We start from the raw sequence: 17,899 nt of genomic DNA on the forward strand, positions 1-17,899 counted from the left end.
TGGTATATATCTACAACTGAATATTACTCAGCCATTAAAAAGAATGAAATAATGCCATTAGCAGTATCATGAATGGACCTAGAGAGTGTCATACTGAGTGAAGTAACTCAGACAGAGAAGGAGAAATACTGTATGACATCCCTTATGCTGCTGCTGCTAAGTCACATCAGTCATGTCTGACTCTGTGCGACCCCATAGACGGCAGCCCACCAGGCTCCCCTGTCGCTGGGATTCTCCAGGCAAGAACAATGAAGTGGGTTGCCATCTCCTTCTCTAGTGCATGAAAGTGAAAAGTGAAAGTGAAGTCACTCAGTCGTGTTCGACTCTTTGCAACCCCATGGACTGTAGCCTACCAGGCTCCTCTGTCCATGGGATTTCCCAGGCAAGAGTACTGGAGTGAGGTGCCATTGCCTTCTCCAACATCCCCTATATGTGCAATCAAAAAAGACAAGTCCTTCATTGGAAGGACTGATGCTGAAGCTGAAGCTCCAATACTTTGGTCACTTGATTCAAAGAACCGACTCATTGGAAAAGACTCTGATGCCGGAAAAGATTGAGGGTAAGAGGAGAAGGGGACGACAGAGGATGAGTTTGTTGGATGGCATCACTGTCTCAATGGACGTGGCTTTGAGCAAACTCTGTGAGATGGTAAAGGACAGGGAAGCCTGGTGTGCTGCAGGTCACAGGGCTGCAAAGAGCGGGATACAACTTAGTGACTAAACAACAACAAAAAAGAAATGATACGAATGAACTTACGTACAAAACAGAAAGAGACTCGCTGACTGAGAAAACAAACTTATGGTTGCCGGGGGAAGGGACAGTTAGGGAGTTTGGGAAGGTCATGTACACATTGCTATATTCAAAATGGATAACCAACAGAGACCTACTGTGTAACACATGGAACTCTACTCAGTGTTATACGTCAGCCTGGATGGGAGGGGTTCAGGGGACAATGGATACATGTGTATGTGTGGCTGAGCCCCTCCGCTGTCCACTTGAAACTACCACAATGTTGTTAAATGGGCTATACCCCGATAGGGCTTCCCAGGTGGCACCAGTGGTGAAGAACCTGCCTGCCCATGCAGGAGATGTAAGACACACTGGTTCGATCCCCGGGTTGGGAAGATCCCCTGGAGAAAAAAATGGCAACCCACTCTAGTGTCCATGCCTGGAGAATCCCATGGACAGAGCAGCCTGGCAGGCTAGTCAATGGCATCACAAAGAGCTGGACATGACTGAGCAACTTAGCACACACATACCCCAGTACAAAATAAAAAGTTTAAAATCTGAAGAAAAAGCAGAACAAAAGGACGAGGAAAAAGAAAAATGAGAACAATACTGGAAGATCAGTTCAGAGTTCAAGAAGTCAGATAACAAAATGGGGGAGTTCCAAAAGAAATACATTTTAAAAAATGAGGTGAAAAAATTTTCAAAGAAATAATACAGGAAATAATAGGCTTACTGAGTGTCTATCACAATCAGCTTGAAAGGACCCATGCCGAGAAGAATCAGGAACCACAAGACCACCATCTAGGAACACCAGTCAGCTGCTCTCTGGGTAAATCACCACAGAGCTACACAGTATGGTGTCTGCATGTACCCTTCCTGTTCAGGTATTTATATTTTAATTCTATATTTTTCCTACAGTATTATTTTGCATGTTAAAAATCATATAATGGTATCCTGCTGTACACATCTCTTTGCAACTTGCTTTGTTTTTCAAACAGTGCTTTGAGATTTATTCAAGTTGATATCTAATATATAACAGTTAACACGAAAAATTAGTCTATTTTGTGACTAAAACATAGCTTATATACCCAATCCCCTTAAGAAACAACTGATTGTAATTGCTCGCTACTGTCCAGAGTCTTTTATGAAAGTTCACGTCCACACACGCTGTGCACGAGAGCCAACATTTCCCAGGTTACACATCTGAAAGGGAAAGGTCACAGCACGGGGTCTGTGCACCTCTGGCTTCACCAGGTATTGACAATTGCTCTCCTAAGTGGCTGAGCCAATTCACATTCTTGACAGGAACATCAGAGTTATTATCATCCCACATCTGAACTAATAGCTGGGGTTACCCACTAATATACTTGTTGGTTTAATTTAACTTTCCTTATTACTAGGGATGATGAACTCCCTTTTTACTGGTCTTTTGGGATTTCTCCATTGCGAGACACTGTGGCAGAGACTACTCATGATCCCTATTATCCATTCTCCTCTTTTTCCTTTGATGGTGAAATATCTAGGTAACCTCTCACAACCACCCAGCTTCTTTGTTCGTAAGTGTAGCTACGAGATTAAGCCCTGCCAGTAGGATATGGGCAGAACTGATAAGGGCGATTTTGGGGTCATCTTCTTAAAGACATGGCTGTACACCCTGGGCTCCCTCTCTGTTCCGCCTCCCCACTGGCTGGGAATGATCGATGCCACCAACTTCTGACGTAGTAATGGTGCCATGTGATAAGACAGGAGGACGTTCCAGTCAACATGCAGCCCCAGGTTACGGCGTAAAGCAGAGCTTTACATCTGCCTGGGATACCTACCTTCCTTTGGACCATTAGATTAAACTTCTAGCTTTTATCAACCACAATATTTTTGGATCTCTGTTACAGTGGCTTGTTAGTCTAAACTCCAATCAACGACCTTTCCTAACGTTCCTGTTGAATGGTCTTTTTCTCATTCGGCCTGTAACTAACTGGATATTACTCTTTTGTTGGGATATGGGCAGGTATCACAAGTACTCTCTTCCAGCCTCAGGGTCATCCTTTCCCTTTGTCTTTTGTCAAAAGAGGATTTACAAACCACCCAACTGTTCTCCAAAAGTATTATGCCATTTGTTATTTTTATTATATTCTTTGCAGCCAAAGATGGAGAAGCTCCATACAATCAATAAAAACAAGACCTGGAGCTGACTGTGGCTCAGATCATGCGCTCCTTATGGCAAAATTCAGGCTTAAATGAAGAAAGTAGGGGATACCGCTAGGTCATTCCAGGATGACCTAAATCAAAGCCTTCATGATTACACAGTTGAGGTGACAAATAGATTCACGGGATCAGATCTTGTAGGAGTGCCTGAGAATTATGATTGGGACACTGTACAGGAGGCGGTAACCAAAACCGTCCCCAAGAAAAACAAATGTAAGAAGGCAAAGTGGTAGTCTGAGGAGGCTTTATAAATAGCCGAGGAAAGAAGAGAAACAAGAAAGGGAAAGACATTCCCAATGAATGCAGAGTTCCAGAAAACAGCAAGGAGAGCCAAGAAGCCCTTCTTAAATGAGAAATGCAAAGAAATAGAGCAAAACAATACAACTGGAAAGACAAGAGATCGCTTCAAGAAAAGGGGCGATATCAAGGGAACATTTCATGCAAGAATGGGCACGATAAAGGACAGAAACAGCAAGGACCCAACAGAAACAGCAGAGTGAGAAGAAGTGGCAACAATACACAGAAGAACTACACAAGGAAGTTCTTAATGACCCAGATAATCACGATGGTGTGGTCACTCACCGAGAGCTGGACACCCTGGAGTGTGAAGTCAAGTGGGTCTGAGGAAGCATTACTATGAACAAAACTAGTAGAGCTGATGGAATTTCAGCTGAGTTATTTAAAATCCTACAAGATGATGCTGTTAAAGTGCTGCATTCAGTATGTCAGCAAATTTAGAAAACTCAGCAGTGGCCACAGGACTGGAAAAGGCCAGTTTTCTTTCCAATCCCAAAGAAGGGCAATGCCAAAGAATCTTCAAACTACTCTACAACTGCACTCATTTCACATGCTAGCAAGGTTATGCTCAAAATCCTTCAAGTCAGGCTTCAGCAGTACATGAACTGAGAACTTCTAGATGTACAAGCTGGGTTTTGAAGAGGCAGAGGAACCAAAGACCAAATTGCCAGCATTTGCTGGATCATGGAGAAAGCAAGGGAGTTCCAGAAGAGCATCTACTTCTGCTTCATTGACTACACTAAATCCTCTGACTGTGTGGATCACAACAAACCGCGGAAAATTTTCAAAGAGATGGGAATACCAGACCACTTTACCTGTCTCCTGAGAAACCTTTATGCAGGTCAAGAGGCAACACAGACAGAGGCAATGGACTGGTTCAAAACTGGAAGAGGAGTAGGGCAAGGCTGTACTGTGTCACTCTGTTTATTCAACTTCTATGCAGAGTACATCATGGGAAATGCCAGGCTGCATAAATCACAAGCTGGAATCAAGATTGCTGGGAGAAATATCAACAACCTCAGATGCAGAGATGATACCACTCTAATGGCAGAAAGCAAAGAGGATCTAAAGAGCCTCTTGAGGACGGTGAAAGAGGAGAGAGAAAAGCTGGCTTGAAATTCAACATTCAAAAAACTAAGATTATCACATCCTTCCCATTACTTCATGGCAAACAGGAGAGGAAAAAGTGGAAGCAGTGTCAGATTTTACTTTCTTGGGCTCCAGAATCACTGTGGACGGTGACTGCAGCAGTGAAGTTAAAAGGTGCTTGCCCCTTAGAAGCAAAGCTATGACAAACCTAGACAGCATATTAAAAAGCAGAGACATCACTTTGCCAACAAAGGTCCACACAGTCAAGCTATGATTGTTCCCATAGTCACATTCAGATGTGAGAACTGGACCATAAAGAAGGCTGCCCGTGTGTGTGCTAAGTCGCTTCAGTTGTGCCCGACTGTTTGCGACCCTATGGACTATAGCCTGTCAGGCTCCTCTGTCCACGGGCTTCTCCAGGCAGAAATATTGGAGTGGGTTGCCATGCCCTCCTCCAGTGAATCTTCCCAACTCAGGGACTGAACACATGTTTCTTATGTCTCCTACATTGGCAGGTTGGTTCTTTACCCCCAGTGCCACCTGGGAAGCCCAAAGAAGGCTAAGTGAGAAAGAGTTAAGTCACTCAGTCGTGTATGATTCTTTGCAATCCCATGGACTGTAGCCTGCCAGGATCCTCTGTCCATGGAATTCTCCAGGCATGAATACTGGAGTGGGTAGCCATTCCCTTCTCTAGCGGAGCTTCCCAACCCAGGGATCAAACCTGGGTTTCCAACATTGCAGGCATATTCTTTACCTTCTGAGCCACCAGGGAAGTGCTGAAGAATTGATGCTTTTGAGCTGTGGTGTTGGAGAAGACTCTTGTGAGTCCCTCTGACTGCAAGCAAATCAAACCAGTCCATCCTAAAGGAAATCAACCCTAAATATTCATTGGAAGGACTGCTGCTGAAGTTGAAGCTCCAACATTTTGGCCACCTGATGCAAAGAGCCGAGTCATTGGAAAAGACTCTGATGTTGGGAAAGATTGAAGGCAATAGGAGAATGGGGCAGCAGAGGATAGGATAGATAGATAGCATCACCAACTCAATGGACACGAATCTAAGCAATCTCTGGGAGAGAGTGGAGGACAGAGGAGCCTGGCCTGCTACACAGTCCGTGGGGTCGCAAAGAGTCAGACACTACTTAGCAACAGAAGAACAACAAAATTCTTACTTTTAGTTGTTACTAATCTGATCATTAAAACCTAGATTTCCATTATGTTAGTGTACATTTCTTTGATTTCCAGTGTGGATGAACATTCTTCTAAATCTCGGATCTCAGTGTTCTGTTGTATGTTGAAGCTATTTAATAGGTGTCTCTCTTTCCTACAGGACTGTTGTGCTAGTCTACGAGGGTTGCCTGCTCTAAAAAACAACTCCCAGAATCTTTAGGGCCTAGCCCAGTAAAGGACTATCGCTTGTTCACACTGCAGTCCAATTGAGGGCTCAGATCAGGGTTCTGCTCTGGGAGGCCACTTGGGGCCCTAAACTCTATCTAACTAATGTTCCTGTCCTAGCGCCTTCCAGTCCTGGAGGATTCCAGCAGATAAAGGGGAAGACAGTCTTAGAGACTGGGTAGGAGAGCTTTTAGAGTCTAGGCCTGCAAGTGACCAACACCACTTCTGTAACAACTCAGTCGTATAACTCCTGAACTGCAAGAAGAGTGGGAAAATGTCTAGCCTTGTTCCCATGAGGAAAGCTCACAGAGGTCTGATGATGTTACATCTCATTTACCATAAGCACCTCCTCTTAAGAATAAGAAGCAGGGCCCAGTTCCCTGTAGCTCTAGCACAAAGCCCTTTACCACACAGGGCTTAGAAATAGCAACAGGTGGTGACTCCAGAAGCAAGGGTCTCACAAACAGCAGTCATGCACCCCTGGTCTCAGGGTCCATCATAAGACTGTCACCTCATCCTGAGCTCTCAAGCAACCATTCCAGACATCAGGGAGGGAGAGGTTACTCCTACTAGACTCAAAAATCCCTGACATATTTTATAGGTCGTATAGTTAGCACAGCACTTCTCAAAGTGTGGTCTTTGAGACCCTCCAAAGGAGTCTGGGAGGTCAAAATTACTTCATACAATACCACAACGCTCTGTAGCTTTCTACTCTCATTCTCTCACAAGTGTAGAGTGGCGTTTCCAGAGACTTGTGATATCACATGTGACTTGTGATACCACAGCAGACTGATTGCAGAAGCAAGCATGAGAATTCAGCTGTTTTATACTAAGCTTTACCTTAAAGAGAGGTGCAGAAAATCTTAAACAGTGACACTCCTCTCACTACACATTTTGCTTTATAAAAGTTATTTTTCATTAAAAAAAAATTGTCATTTATTTTACTAGAAGCCTGGCATGCTGCAGTCCATGGGTCGCAAAGAGTTGGACGTGACTGAGCAACTGAACTGAACTGAGGACTTGGATTTATCATTGTACTTTTTAAGTGAATAATTATTTAATGCCTTAGTTTTTTTAAAAAATATGGTACATATTGGTATATACAACCCACATAAACAAAAGCTCTTTGGATACTCAATTTTTAAGGAGGATGAGATGGTCCCCAAGACTGAAGGTTTGCGAGTGGTTTGGGGCAGTGGCTAAGATGGCAGTTTCTGAAGCCAAAATGCTTTAGCTCAAACCCTGCTGCTATACAGGTATGAAAAAGAAATAAAGATGAACTATGCTAACAAACTTAGTGTGTGTGACCTTGAACAAATTATTTGGCCTCTCAGCCTCAGTTTCCCCATGGACAAAATGTGGACCAACATGCTCTTCCTGGCTTGTCTGGTGACTGAATGAGGTAATCCCCATAAACACTTAAAACTGTACTTGGCACATACTGCACGCTCAGTGAATGCTGGCCCTCATTTATTTGTATGCCCACAGCAGTCAGCTCAGCGCAACTGCCCAGGAGTACAGCTTGTGTTTTCAGATGCTGAATGTGAAATAAATGGAAGATGATGGAAAAGATACCATGCCACAGCCATTCCAAGGCCAGGCTAGGATTCCAGAGTTTGCTTACCTGTCAGCCACATCCAGGTCAGATTCCATCTTGTCCAGGCCTCTGGAGATACCGTCGAGTTGCTCGCCCTGATGGTGGAGGACTCTGGCTGTGTCTTCCAGACGCTTCTGGGTACAGGCCATCAGACAAGTCAGCTCCTTCCCCTTGGTCATGGAGGAGGAGGCCGCCTCAGCGGCAGCTCCTGACTCGGACAACAGCAGCTCTCTCCAGAAATGCTCGATGACGCTGAAAACAGCATTTCGGCTAGGCTGCAAGGAACTGAACCAGTGCTTGCTGTGGTCCCTCTCCAGGATGGTAATGGAACTGAAGATAAAATGAGAAGCTTCTTTCTTGATCTCAATTATACTAGAGAGGGGAAAGCTGACAAGAGTCTCTCTAGTTTTATCAGCCATAAACTTCAGCGAGAGAGAAGTTAACGACAGTCTTCCAGGGACCCATCGCTTTTCAAGCTCTAAATAATAGGAGCACGGCCAGGTTTGGACACAGGTGTCTCCGCTCATCTGGTTCCTGCGCAGGTTTGCACCACGGCCAACGTCGCTCTGCCTCTGAAGGAAAGGGCACACGTTAGTGGGCGGACGAGCCTGAAACAGACCTGGACACCTGGACCAGGGACAACAGGACACGGATGCTGGGGGGTGATCCGGGTTCCGAGCCCACGGGAGACTCCAGCACAGGCCAGGCCCGCACCTGCACGGGCTCTCACACCACCTGTCACAGGCAGGATGAAGACTGCACCCAACGCGGAAGAGAAGCGAGGGCGGGGGCCAGGCCTGTACTGGTCCCAGAGCACCACGGTCCCCAGGAGCCCTGCACCACAGCACCCTCGATGCTCATCTGTGGCCAGATGCGACCGAGGGAGAAAACCACGGGGAACGACTGCCCACGGATTCTTCACAGGAGCACCACTCCAGCTGCGACGGCTCCCACCACTGTACGTCCTACAAGTTTCTAAACCAACACTCTTCTTTTGACAATTTTATAAGTTTACTTAGTTTCATATAGAAAATAATCCTACAGACTTTTTCATTTGTGTAATCGCAACCAACTTGATAAGAGTTCCATATCATTATATGTACATATTTATATACAGTTTATATAGTTACAGGTAACAAAGGTATACTATTCATATCTACAGGTTGCATTTACCAATGCATTTTTTTCTTTTTTTGGACACTCTGCACAGCTTGTGGGATCTTAGTTCTCCAACCAATGACTGAACCCAAGCCCTCAGCAGTGAGAGTGCAGAGTCCCACCCACTGGACCAGCAGGGCATTCCTTATCAAAGCATTTAAAAGTCATGAATGACAGATCTGAAACAGCCCTTGTAGAACACTCAGTCCGACCCTCTCATCATACAGATAAAGAATATAGGGCCAAGAAAGGATGAAGACTTTGTACAGGGTCAAACCACAAGTTTTAAGTCCCCCAACACACTATGCTGGGCTGCAAGCAGAAAAGAAACAACATCCTTGGCTCACAGAGCTTAAGAGTCCACTGGAATTCTATAAACTTCCTCACTGAGTTATACTCTAAAGACTCAAGACTCTTCAAAGGAATTACTGTACTACATGCCGCATCAAACAACACAAGGCTAGACACCACAAAAGGGAGTAGCTGCGCCTGAGGAGCTGCACTGAATTCAGAGGCCCGGTGATAAAGAAATAAAGTCACTTGAGATTTGGAAGAGCATCATCAACTGTGAAGTGAGTTAATGCGAGAAAACAAAAAACCCAGAGCTCATAGGTTACAGGCATAAAAAGAGACGTAAAGAAGTCTTAACTGGACTACAGGGGCGTCTGACTGGCCTCCCGCCTTTGGTACTCCAAAGCACTACCTGCTGCTGCTGAAGCCTTCTTTCCAGACTGAGAGAGGCCTTGCCCGCCCCGACCCCTCCTCCCCTCTTTCTACCTTGCGGGGCTGCACAGAACTTACGCACGCTTACAGAACATGTTAAATGGTAGGATGGCCACTTGTTATTTGACTGCAGGCTCTCAAAGGGCAATGATCATATTTTATTCATAACCGTGACTCAGGAAACACTTTGAGACTGAACGAGTGCAGCAGATACTCATGGCTCATGGTGTCTGTCCAGCTGTGACCCTCAGCACAGTTGTGGTCGGTGCTCAGGCTGGCCTCACCCTGCTGCTTAATGTTCTCCATACAAGGTGTGGACATTACAGAGAGGGAATTCTTCACGGTGTTTCTCCACATATTATATCAAAAACTGATATGAAATTTTATGTCATGAGAACTGTCCAAGAATATCTTCCTTGTAACTGTGGAGAGTGTCTTCCTCCTGGCTGAGAGATCTGTTTCCTGACCAGGATAAGAAGTGAGTGTCCCCTCTGAGGCAAGGGTTAGACAGGTTTGCTAGCAGTCCCCCCATAAGTTATGCCACAAACCCATGGAATGTGCAGCATCCACGTGGGCCTTAGAAGTCAGGGGCAAAGTGGGCAGATGTACAAGAATCCTGCTACACAGCAGGCCCTTTCTCTCTGACCAAGGGCCTCCTGTCTTCTTCCACATCTGCAAAACTAAGGCAGGCTCACTCTCAAACCTATAATAAAGTCTCAGACTCTGCATGATTCCCGGCAGTGATGCGCACCCCAAGATCATTCTATTTTGGGGTATGGGTTCTTCATACCAGAATCTCTATTAAAACTAAGTATTTAGGAGGTAAACTCCACAAATCAACTCTATCAACTCATAACACCCCTAAGATGTTTCTATTTGACTTAAGGGAATCAAGACTTTCCCCAAACTTAATTCATTTTAAAAATAAGTACATGAAAAGCTCAAAAACAGGAGTCAGAAGGGTAGTTATAGCCAGGGAGAAGGGGGCCTTGAGGAGGACCCTGTGGTACTGGTAATGTTCTGCTTCTTGCCCTGGGTGTATTCATTTTGTGATAATTCAAGATTTGTGCTTTTTCTGTTCTTATGATTGGCTAATTTTTCTGCATTAACACTTCAATGGAGGATTTACTAAATATTTACTAATAAAATAAAATTATATTAAAAATTAATAATAAATGTACGTACACATGAGAGATGTACCAAAACTAAATTTCAGCTGGGTATCACAATTTCAAAAACACCTAAAATCACTGCCTTGGGTAGCAGTGCATCTAGAAGACTACAACACAAAGCTCTCATACAGATAATGGCCTGTGTTCCCACTCATCTGTGAATGACCCCTTCTGTGTGTGACTCGGCCCTCCTGCATCCACTTCCTGATCTGTAGATGGAGGTCACTGTACGTATCTCATACTGCAGTGGTGAGGCTTAACTGAACCGATCTGTGAAAGGTGCTTAGACGAGTACTTGGCACCTAATATATGCTGTAAGTGTAATTATGAATACTACAAAGTATCTACAGAGCTAACTCAGCTCATCTATTAGGTGTGAAGAGTCTATAGTTTTCTCTTGATCCCACTTCTTTAGCAACCGCTAAAGCATCACTATACTCAGAATCTGTCATTTGGTCTCATTAGTTTTCACCATCTGATCAGAGTTGGCTACAGACAGCACCTGAAGAGAAAAAGAAACATGCCAGTGAAACAGAGAAGAAAAGAAAGAAGGATGCGCGTAGACATGCAAAATTAAGGTGTCAAAACAACCTGATTCCATTACAAGAGGAATAAATTTAACTATGTTAATCAAACTGAAGCACTTTCCAAATATATTCTAGAACTTCTCTCAATCACAACAGAAAGGGCTGGCCCAAACTTCCCAGATACGCGTATGTGCCAGTCAAGCCCTGTTACAACTACAAAGCAGTCCAGTTTCCTAGGGCTGCTAATTACTAATACCTGCGATTAGGACAAGCCTAGAAGAAAGCTGCCACACCAAGATGAGAATGTTGTCATCACTACAAAGTAAGACATGGCACTTGGAAGTAATAAATATAAAGGTATCAGGGCTGGAGGGACCACAGAGATCATCTCCAATTCACTTCATTCAACAAATGAATGAGCACAGTCCTATCATGGCAAAAGCTCTCCAAGTCCACTGATAGGACTTTCCTGGAGGTCCAGTAATCAAGAGTCCGCCTGCCAATGCAGGGGACACAGGTTCGATCCCTGGTCTGGGAAGACCCCACACGCCACGAGCAACTAAGCCCAGGCACCACAACCCCTGTGTGCCTGGAGCCCGCACTCTGTGGCAGGAGAGGCCACTGCGGTGAGAAGCCTGTGCGCTGCCATGAAGAGCAGCCCCACCCCCCAGCACAACTAGAGAAAGCCCACACATGGCAAGGGAGACTCAGTTTAGCCAAAAATAAGTAAATAATTTTTTTTTTAATTGAAAGTCCGCTGACGGCTTGGCTAATACTTTCAGGAGTATTAGCATCTTCAAGTGTTTTCTCTGAGTGTCAATTCTGAGAAAGCAATAGCCTTAGGATCTACATATTTAAGGAGACATGAACCCAAGAATCCATCTTCTCAGCCAACATGATGATGAATGCCAGACCAACACTAAAAACACACTGAACAAACAAACAAACTCATACTCCCAGCTCGGCAGGGCTCTGTAAACGATCCAGGAAATCCATGCTCTTATGTCACTGGAAAGCTAACGAAGATCTCCTCAGCTGTTTGAAACTCCTGACCTTCTGTACCAAAGACTGGTGTCATCTTCTTTGCGGGCTTTATCTGTGAGCTCCCTCCCAGGTCCTCCCGGCACATGCTAGGATTGTGAAGAAGCAGAAAGCAAGGGGCAGAGCAGTTGGGAGGGGGCCTTTCCTCTTAAACAGCAGTTCCCACTGGACAAAGGAACTGCAAAGCCAAAGGGTCTTCATCAGACCTTTCTCCCTAGAAAGAACACTCGCCCAAGGGCTCTGAAACAGACATAAAACAGACTACAGAGCATCGCCTGACTGGGACGCAAGGGAGGTGCAGACCTTCAGCTTGTTATGCCATCCTTCCTGAGTTGTAAGGACCCTGGCAAGCCACCTGCATAGCCCGCTAGCACCGTCTTGCCGTGAGGCCTCTGCGCAGTCATTCAGATGTGAATAAGAGAAAAGATTTTTCTCTGAGAATTAGGGGACGACTAACCCCAACAATTTAACCATGTTTTTCAGTGTTTCCACATCCAAGACAAGGTGCCTCTGGCCTCAGTCACCAGTGTGCTCATAGCTCTGGTCAGGCTCCAGCTCTGAAACTGGCAGGACCTCGTCCTTCTGACTGGAAACAGCCTCCCGCCACCTGGCCACCCTGTGCCCGCCATCAACCCCAAGAGAGCTGATGAGGGGCAGGAGCTTGTTTACTGCTCCTCCCCACACGTAAGAGATTGACTCAGCATGAAAACTGAGTTCACACTAACAAACCACCTGACCTGAGCCGTCATTCCTGAGCATGTACTCTGGGAGGTATTCCTTGAACACTGAGATTACGCACAAATCCCCCACAGAATTGTTGAGTCTGGCATTGCAGCATCCAAGGAACCATGCTGTGGTTCCAGTGCCAGCTCCATCACAAACTTAATGACTGTGGAAAAGTTATTTCACCTTCTGGGTCTCTGTTAACCATTAAAATCACCAGAAGACCCAAGGACAACAGCAGCTCTAAACTATTCTAAAACTCTCTAAAGAGAGAAAAGAGGAAAGAAAATTCAAGAGAAGAGCAAAAACACTTCTCTTTCCTGTAGTATATAAAAGAAATATGAGAAAAGTACTTAGGTTTGACGAATACCAAGGAAAAAGCAAAAGGAGAAACCTGTGGCCACAACTTTTCCTACAACAGATTTCCATGGCAGCCTTCCAATCAGACCAAAATAAATGACGATTAAGTGGAAGAGCCAAAGGAACAACATTCCTGTGTGCGTTAGCATGACCCCACAGACACCCTCCCTTTCCCTCCGTTAGGACTCGGATACCACACCTGTCCCTGGGTGTCCACCTTTCCTCTCTCCACGCACAGTTTGTGGGAAGCAGTGTCCCCACTCCCTCAAAGACCAGGTTCTAGTCCTCTTGATCCCAACCCCCTCCCTCTCCAGCAGCAGTAACTTCTCTGTCCCTTCACCACTAGGAGAGGGTATGCTTTTCCCCACCTCTAAGGGCCAAGTAGTAAATATTTTAGGCTTTGTGAGCAGATGGTCTCTGTTAAACTATTCTGCTGTTGCAGACTATAAGTAGCCAGACAATCCCCACAGTCCACTCACTGTTCCTCCAAGAGACTCCAAATGCGGCCCTGTGCTTGGCCACCAGCCAGGAATGTCCCCCTCCAGACAGGCTCCTGTCCCCACTGCTCAAGGACACTTCTCAGCCCAGGCCTCCAGGTGGCCAAATCTAATGCACACATCTGTTCTAAGCTCTGTCCAACACACCTGCCTACCTCCTGGGAGACATCATGTCTTGGATTCTTGGATACCATGCTCCCCTGGTCTCCCACCCCCTGGAGCCTGTTTTCAGTCTGCTCTGCTGGTTCTTCCTCTTCTACCTGACTGCTAAATGCTGGAATTACCAGGTCACAACCTTGGTCCTCTTAATCAATACTCGGTTCTTAAGTGAGTCAACACAGTTTCGTGACATTAAATATACCTTCCAGCTGTTGCCTGGCAAACTTTCCTGTCCAGCCCAGACTCTCTTGAGACGTGAGTACTGCCTGGGCATTTCCACCTGACCATCTAATAGACATTTCCAACTTAGCAAGCCCCTCCATCTGCTCCCGCATTTCAGTGAAGGTGTGCCAGGTGAGTTCTCATAGATTCCCTCTGCCTTACCCTCTCAATCCATCAGCAAGTCCTGGCAGCCGTTTCTCACACCCGCCCTCTGCGCTGCCCCCGCCCCCCCGACAGCTACAACTCTAGGCAATGTTGTCACCACTCTCCTGGACAACCTCCCAACTGACCTCCTTGTTTCATTCTGCCCCACCACTCATTCTTTACCCAGCAGCCAACGTGACAACCATAAAACAAAATGAGAAAATATCGCTCTTCTACTGAAACCCTTCCCCGTGTACCTTGAGCAAAGTCACCAGCTAAGACAGGTAGGTTTTAGTAACCACAGCCACACCACCCAGCCCACTAGAGACAGCCTCTCTCTGCTCCGTTCTTCAGGGCTCCCCACCTGCTGCTCTTTGGACTCTGAATGGCCAACTCCACCTCACTCTCCAGGTCTCTGTTCCAGTGGCATCCTTGCCTCTTCACCAACCACAGCACTCACGTTAACTCCAAAGAGCCTGTGAATGTGTTTACACGTTGACCAAGTGGGTCAAAACACTGGAGAAGGCAAACACTACAAGGAGGGTGCCTTGGGGACAATACTGGTGCAAAACAGCAACCCGGGAAATATGGGATGAGTGAACTACAAATCATACGATGTGAAAACACCAGCTGTGTCCACTGGGGACAGTCGTCTGCCTTCTATATGCTAAATTAGGTCCCCATTCTATGCTAAGTTCCTGGAGGCCTTCCTTGGTCCTCGCCTGCTGTAACCTGGAACCCACATCTCCAGTGAAAACACAACACACCTGCTGACCTATGGAGAGAGTTGAATTAGGGAGGGGAGGTCATGGCAAGACACCTCAAGAGTGTCTAAAAGTAACCCACACAGTGATGCTCTCGGGGAAGAAATGAGTGGTCACAGGGACTGAACTTACAACATCCTGCAGTTAGTATAATGGATCTCTTTTAGCACTTCCATCAGACCTGTATCCTGGAGTAGACTCAGTATCAAGTAAACAGCCTATTTTTAGTTAATTTCCAATGTAACAGACCAAGCAGTATTTTACACACCTTCCAATAACTCCTGACCATAAGAAGGATTAGAGTCAGAACAGTGGGAACAGTGTCTCCAGGCAGCAGCAGTCAGTCTTTTCCATTACCTTCACCTCCCGTTCCTCAGAGGCTCCCACTTTCAACCTGGGAGGTTTGGGGTGTTTCATGGCAATAACACAGCCTATTCACATGGCATGCACCATCTTCTTAACTTCTCAGAGCCGAGAACTAGGATTTTATGTTATTCCCACTGCATTTCCTAAAACGCTAACTTTTAAACTCCCCTCCTGCTATTTTTCCTCTGGCCCTCTGTGGGGTCTGTCACTGGGATGTGATAAGGCATGCCATGCTCCCAGATCTGATTCAGGTCTGGGTGGAGCTCAGGAATGTGCATTCGCCACCAGTGCCCAGGTGATACCAGGGCTGTTGTCTAGGGGCCTTGGAGGAACACAGACCTGTGTTCCAGTCCCAGTCGTGTTCTCAATAGCTATGTCAGAAACTCATGCATACAATGGCAGTAATAGGGTCAACACTAGAGAGCCATCATACAAACTAGAGAAAATACAGGACAAAATACCTGGCCCAGGGCAAATGCTCGAGAAAGGAGACATTCCCTCCTACACTGAGCTACTCGTTCAGTTGCCCCAACAATCCTGGGAAGCATGGGGACCTGCTGGCCTAAAGCATCCCCTTACTTATAAAACTAAGTCGCAACCACAGAGCTTCAGAAGCTGGAATTCTGGAATTCTTCCCAGGCAATGTCTATCTGAACTCCATATTTCCCTTATAAGGCAAACTTTGAACCATATTTCCCAAATCTTTAGACAATTATGAACATTCTGCTGCCCATACTTTTCCTATTTGCCTTCCATACTCTGCACATACCACAACTAAAATCAAATAACTAAGGAACATCCAGTCAATATGTGGCAAAAAAAAAAAAAACAAAAAAACTGACAACTGTTAATCTTTTTTAAAAAGTTAAAAGCAGCAAAAGCTTACATATGTAAATTCACTTACATATAAAATAGAAAGACAGACTGTGTGTATTTGTGTGTGTGTGTGTATGTGTATGTGTACAGAGAGGGACATAGAGAAAAAAAAAAACGAATGAATGAGTACATGCCTGGAAGGATACTCTATATCAAGAAATGAAAAAATGCTCATCTCTGGATGGAATTAAGGGTGACTCTTTTTCTCCATTTTAACTTCTAAAGGCATTCTAATTTTCTGCCCAGCACTGGCCCAATGAAGAATTCCACAGCTTGACCATGTGAGGCACAATAAGACAGACTGGGAAAAGTGCCCAGTGCACAATCACACAGCCCCTCACACTGCTCTGCTCGCCACAAACTCTCCACCACCTGTCCCCTCCTACCCACATTCTCAGCTCCCACTTTAGACCCCTCCTCTACCTGGACTTCAGACTCTCCCTAACTCACTTTCTTCCTAGTCCTCCCCTCTGCCTTACCCCACTTCTGGTCCTTGCTGTTCTCCTGCATAAGCTTTAACCCCCCTGGGAAGAGTCTCCACCCCCAAACCCCTCTCCAAAGCTCAGAGCCCCAATATCCCCAGAGTCTCCCTTATGCCACCTATAAGGATAAACAAGGTTACATCTTCACTGTTCAATAAAGGGGAAGAAGCTGCCCCTTCTCTACCCTTTGAGTGTTTCTTTTGGTCAGGAATGAAAGAAACTCAGTGTTCAGATTTTACAGGGCACAGTCACCACCTGCTGACTCAGAGTTGTAAATAAACAGGGACCTCCAGAACCCAGGCAGGAGTCTCCTGTCAGGCACAGACTACACAGGTGCATCTATTTTTCCCTCGAGGCTATGACAGAGGTCTTCACAATTCTTTCTCTGCTTTTTGTGTGTGAAATGTGTTTAGTTCTGCCCAACTCTACTCTCTTGCAGATGCCTTAAATGTATGTAATCTGCTCACACAGCAATGAAACTGTTTTCTTCTCTCCATATTGATACGGGTAGATTTGAGTTGGAAGGACATGTATTTCTCCAACATGCTGAGACCCTGACGTGTCATCCCCACTCAAGTCCCCCTTTTTTGTCCCTCATTTCAGGTCTGCTGGTGTGCACAGCCTCGTATCTCCACACTTGAACCCCCACACCTTCACTTCAGACCCTCGCTATTCCCCCAGCATCTCCTCTAGGTTCCCACCACCCCCTCCAGGTCCCATCATCGTATCTTGGTCTACACATCCCCTCCACGTTCTCAGCATCGCCCTAGGCCCTCAGCACTCCCCCAACCCCTAGCATCCCCACCAGGTTCCACCATCACCGGCAAATTACAGCATTCCTTCCAAGTCCCCATCATCTCCCAAGGCCTCTCCATCCCCTCCAGGTCCCCAGCATCCCTTGAAGACCCCCAGCATCCCTCAGATCCCACCTCTGGCCCTTGTACCTCTTTGTTAGCCCTGCCCACATCCCATCAACCTTCCGCAGTCCTTGAAGGTTGAGGAAGGAAAGAAGAGTCCTTGCCTCGCTGGTAGCGTCAGGGGGCATTATGCCGGAAGGGCACAAGCCCAGCTGCAGACTGGAGACACCGCTTACCTGAGTCGCTGGGAAGACGAGAAAACAGCGAGACTCGGGGCCGGCACCGTTCGACAACCTCTGAAGCCCTGGGGTACCTGAAGCTGGGTCGAAGCCTCTGCAGGCCGTTCCAGTACCGGGTGCGGGCCGCAGCATGAAGCGAGCATGCGCGCAGGGCCTGGCTCGCCGTGTTTCAGGCTCCGGCAGGAACTCCGAGTGCAGACTCTTGGTTCCGCTTGACTGCTCTGGGACTACCTCGGGCTCTGCTGTCTGTACCTCGCCGGTTTCTCTCTGGCCGGCTGTGGG

The 17,899-nt window shown here is 46.3% G+C and overlaps 1 protein-coding gene across 4 annotated transcripts in view; it reads right to left on the reverse strand.

Annotated features, from left to right (window-relative positions):
- Positions 1-17,899, reverse strand: part of SNAP47 (synaptosome associated protein 47) — a 104,477-nt gene that overhangs the window by 49,076 nt on the left and 37,502 nt on the right. For 3 of the 4 annotated variants that reach the window (XR_011567440.1, XM_019963758.2, XM_019963757.2), the window contains exons 1-2: positions 17,615-17,889; positions 7,335-7,879 (exon numbers count right to left, since the gene is read on the reverse strand). Coding sequence is in view for 3 of the 4 variants with exons in the window: in XM_019963758.2 (XP_019819317.2) it covers positions 7,335-7,879; positions 17,615-17,749 (680 nt within the window). In the remaining variant the exon portion in view is untranslated. Of the gene's footprint in view, positions 1-7,334; positions 7,880-17,614; positions 17,890-17,899 lie in introns of those variants that run through there. The other variant, XM_070792433.1, reaches the window with a different exon arrangement.

Source organism: Bos indicus, chromosome 7 (assembly GCF_029378745.1).
Source record: "Bos indicus isolate NIAB-ARS_2022 breed Sahiwal x Tharparkar chromosome 7, NIAB-ARS_B.indTharparkar_mat_pri_1.0, whole genome shotgun sequence".
Lineage (NCBI taxonomy): Eukaryota > Metazoa > Chordata > Mammalia > Artiodactyla > Bovidae > Bos > Bos indicus.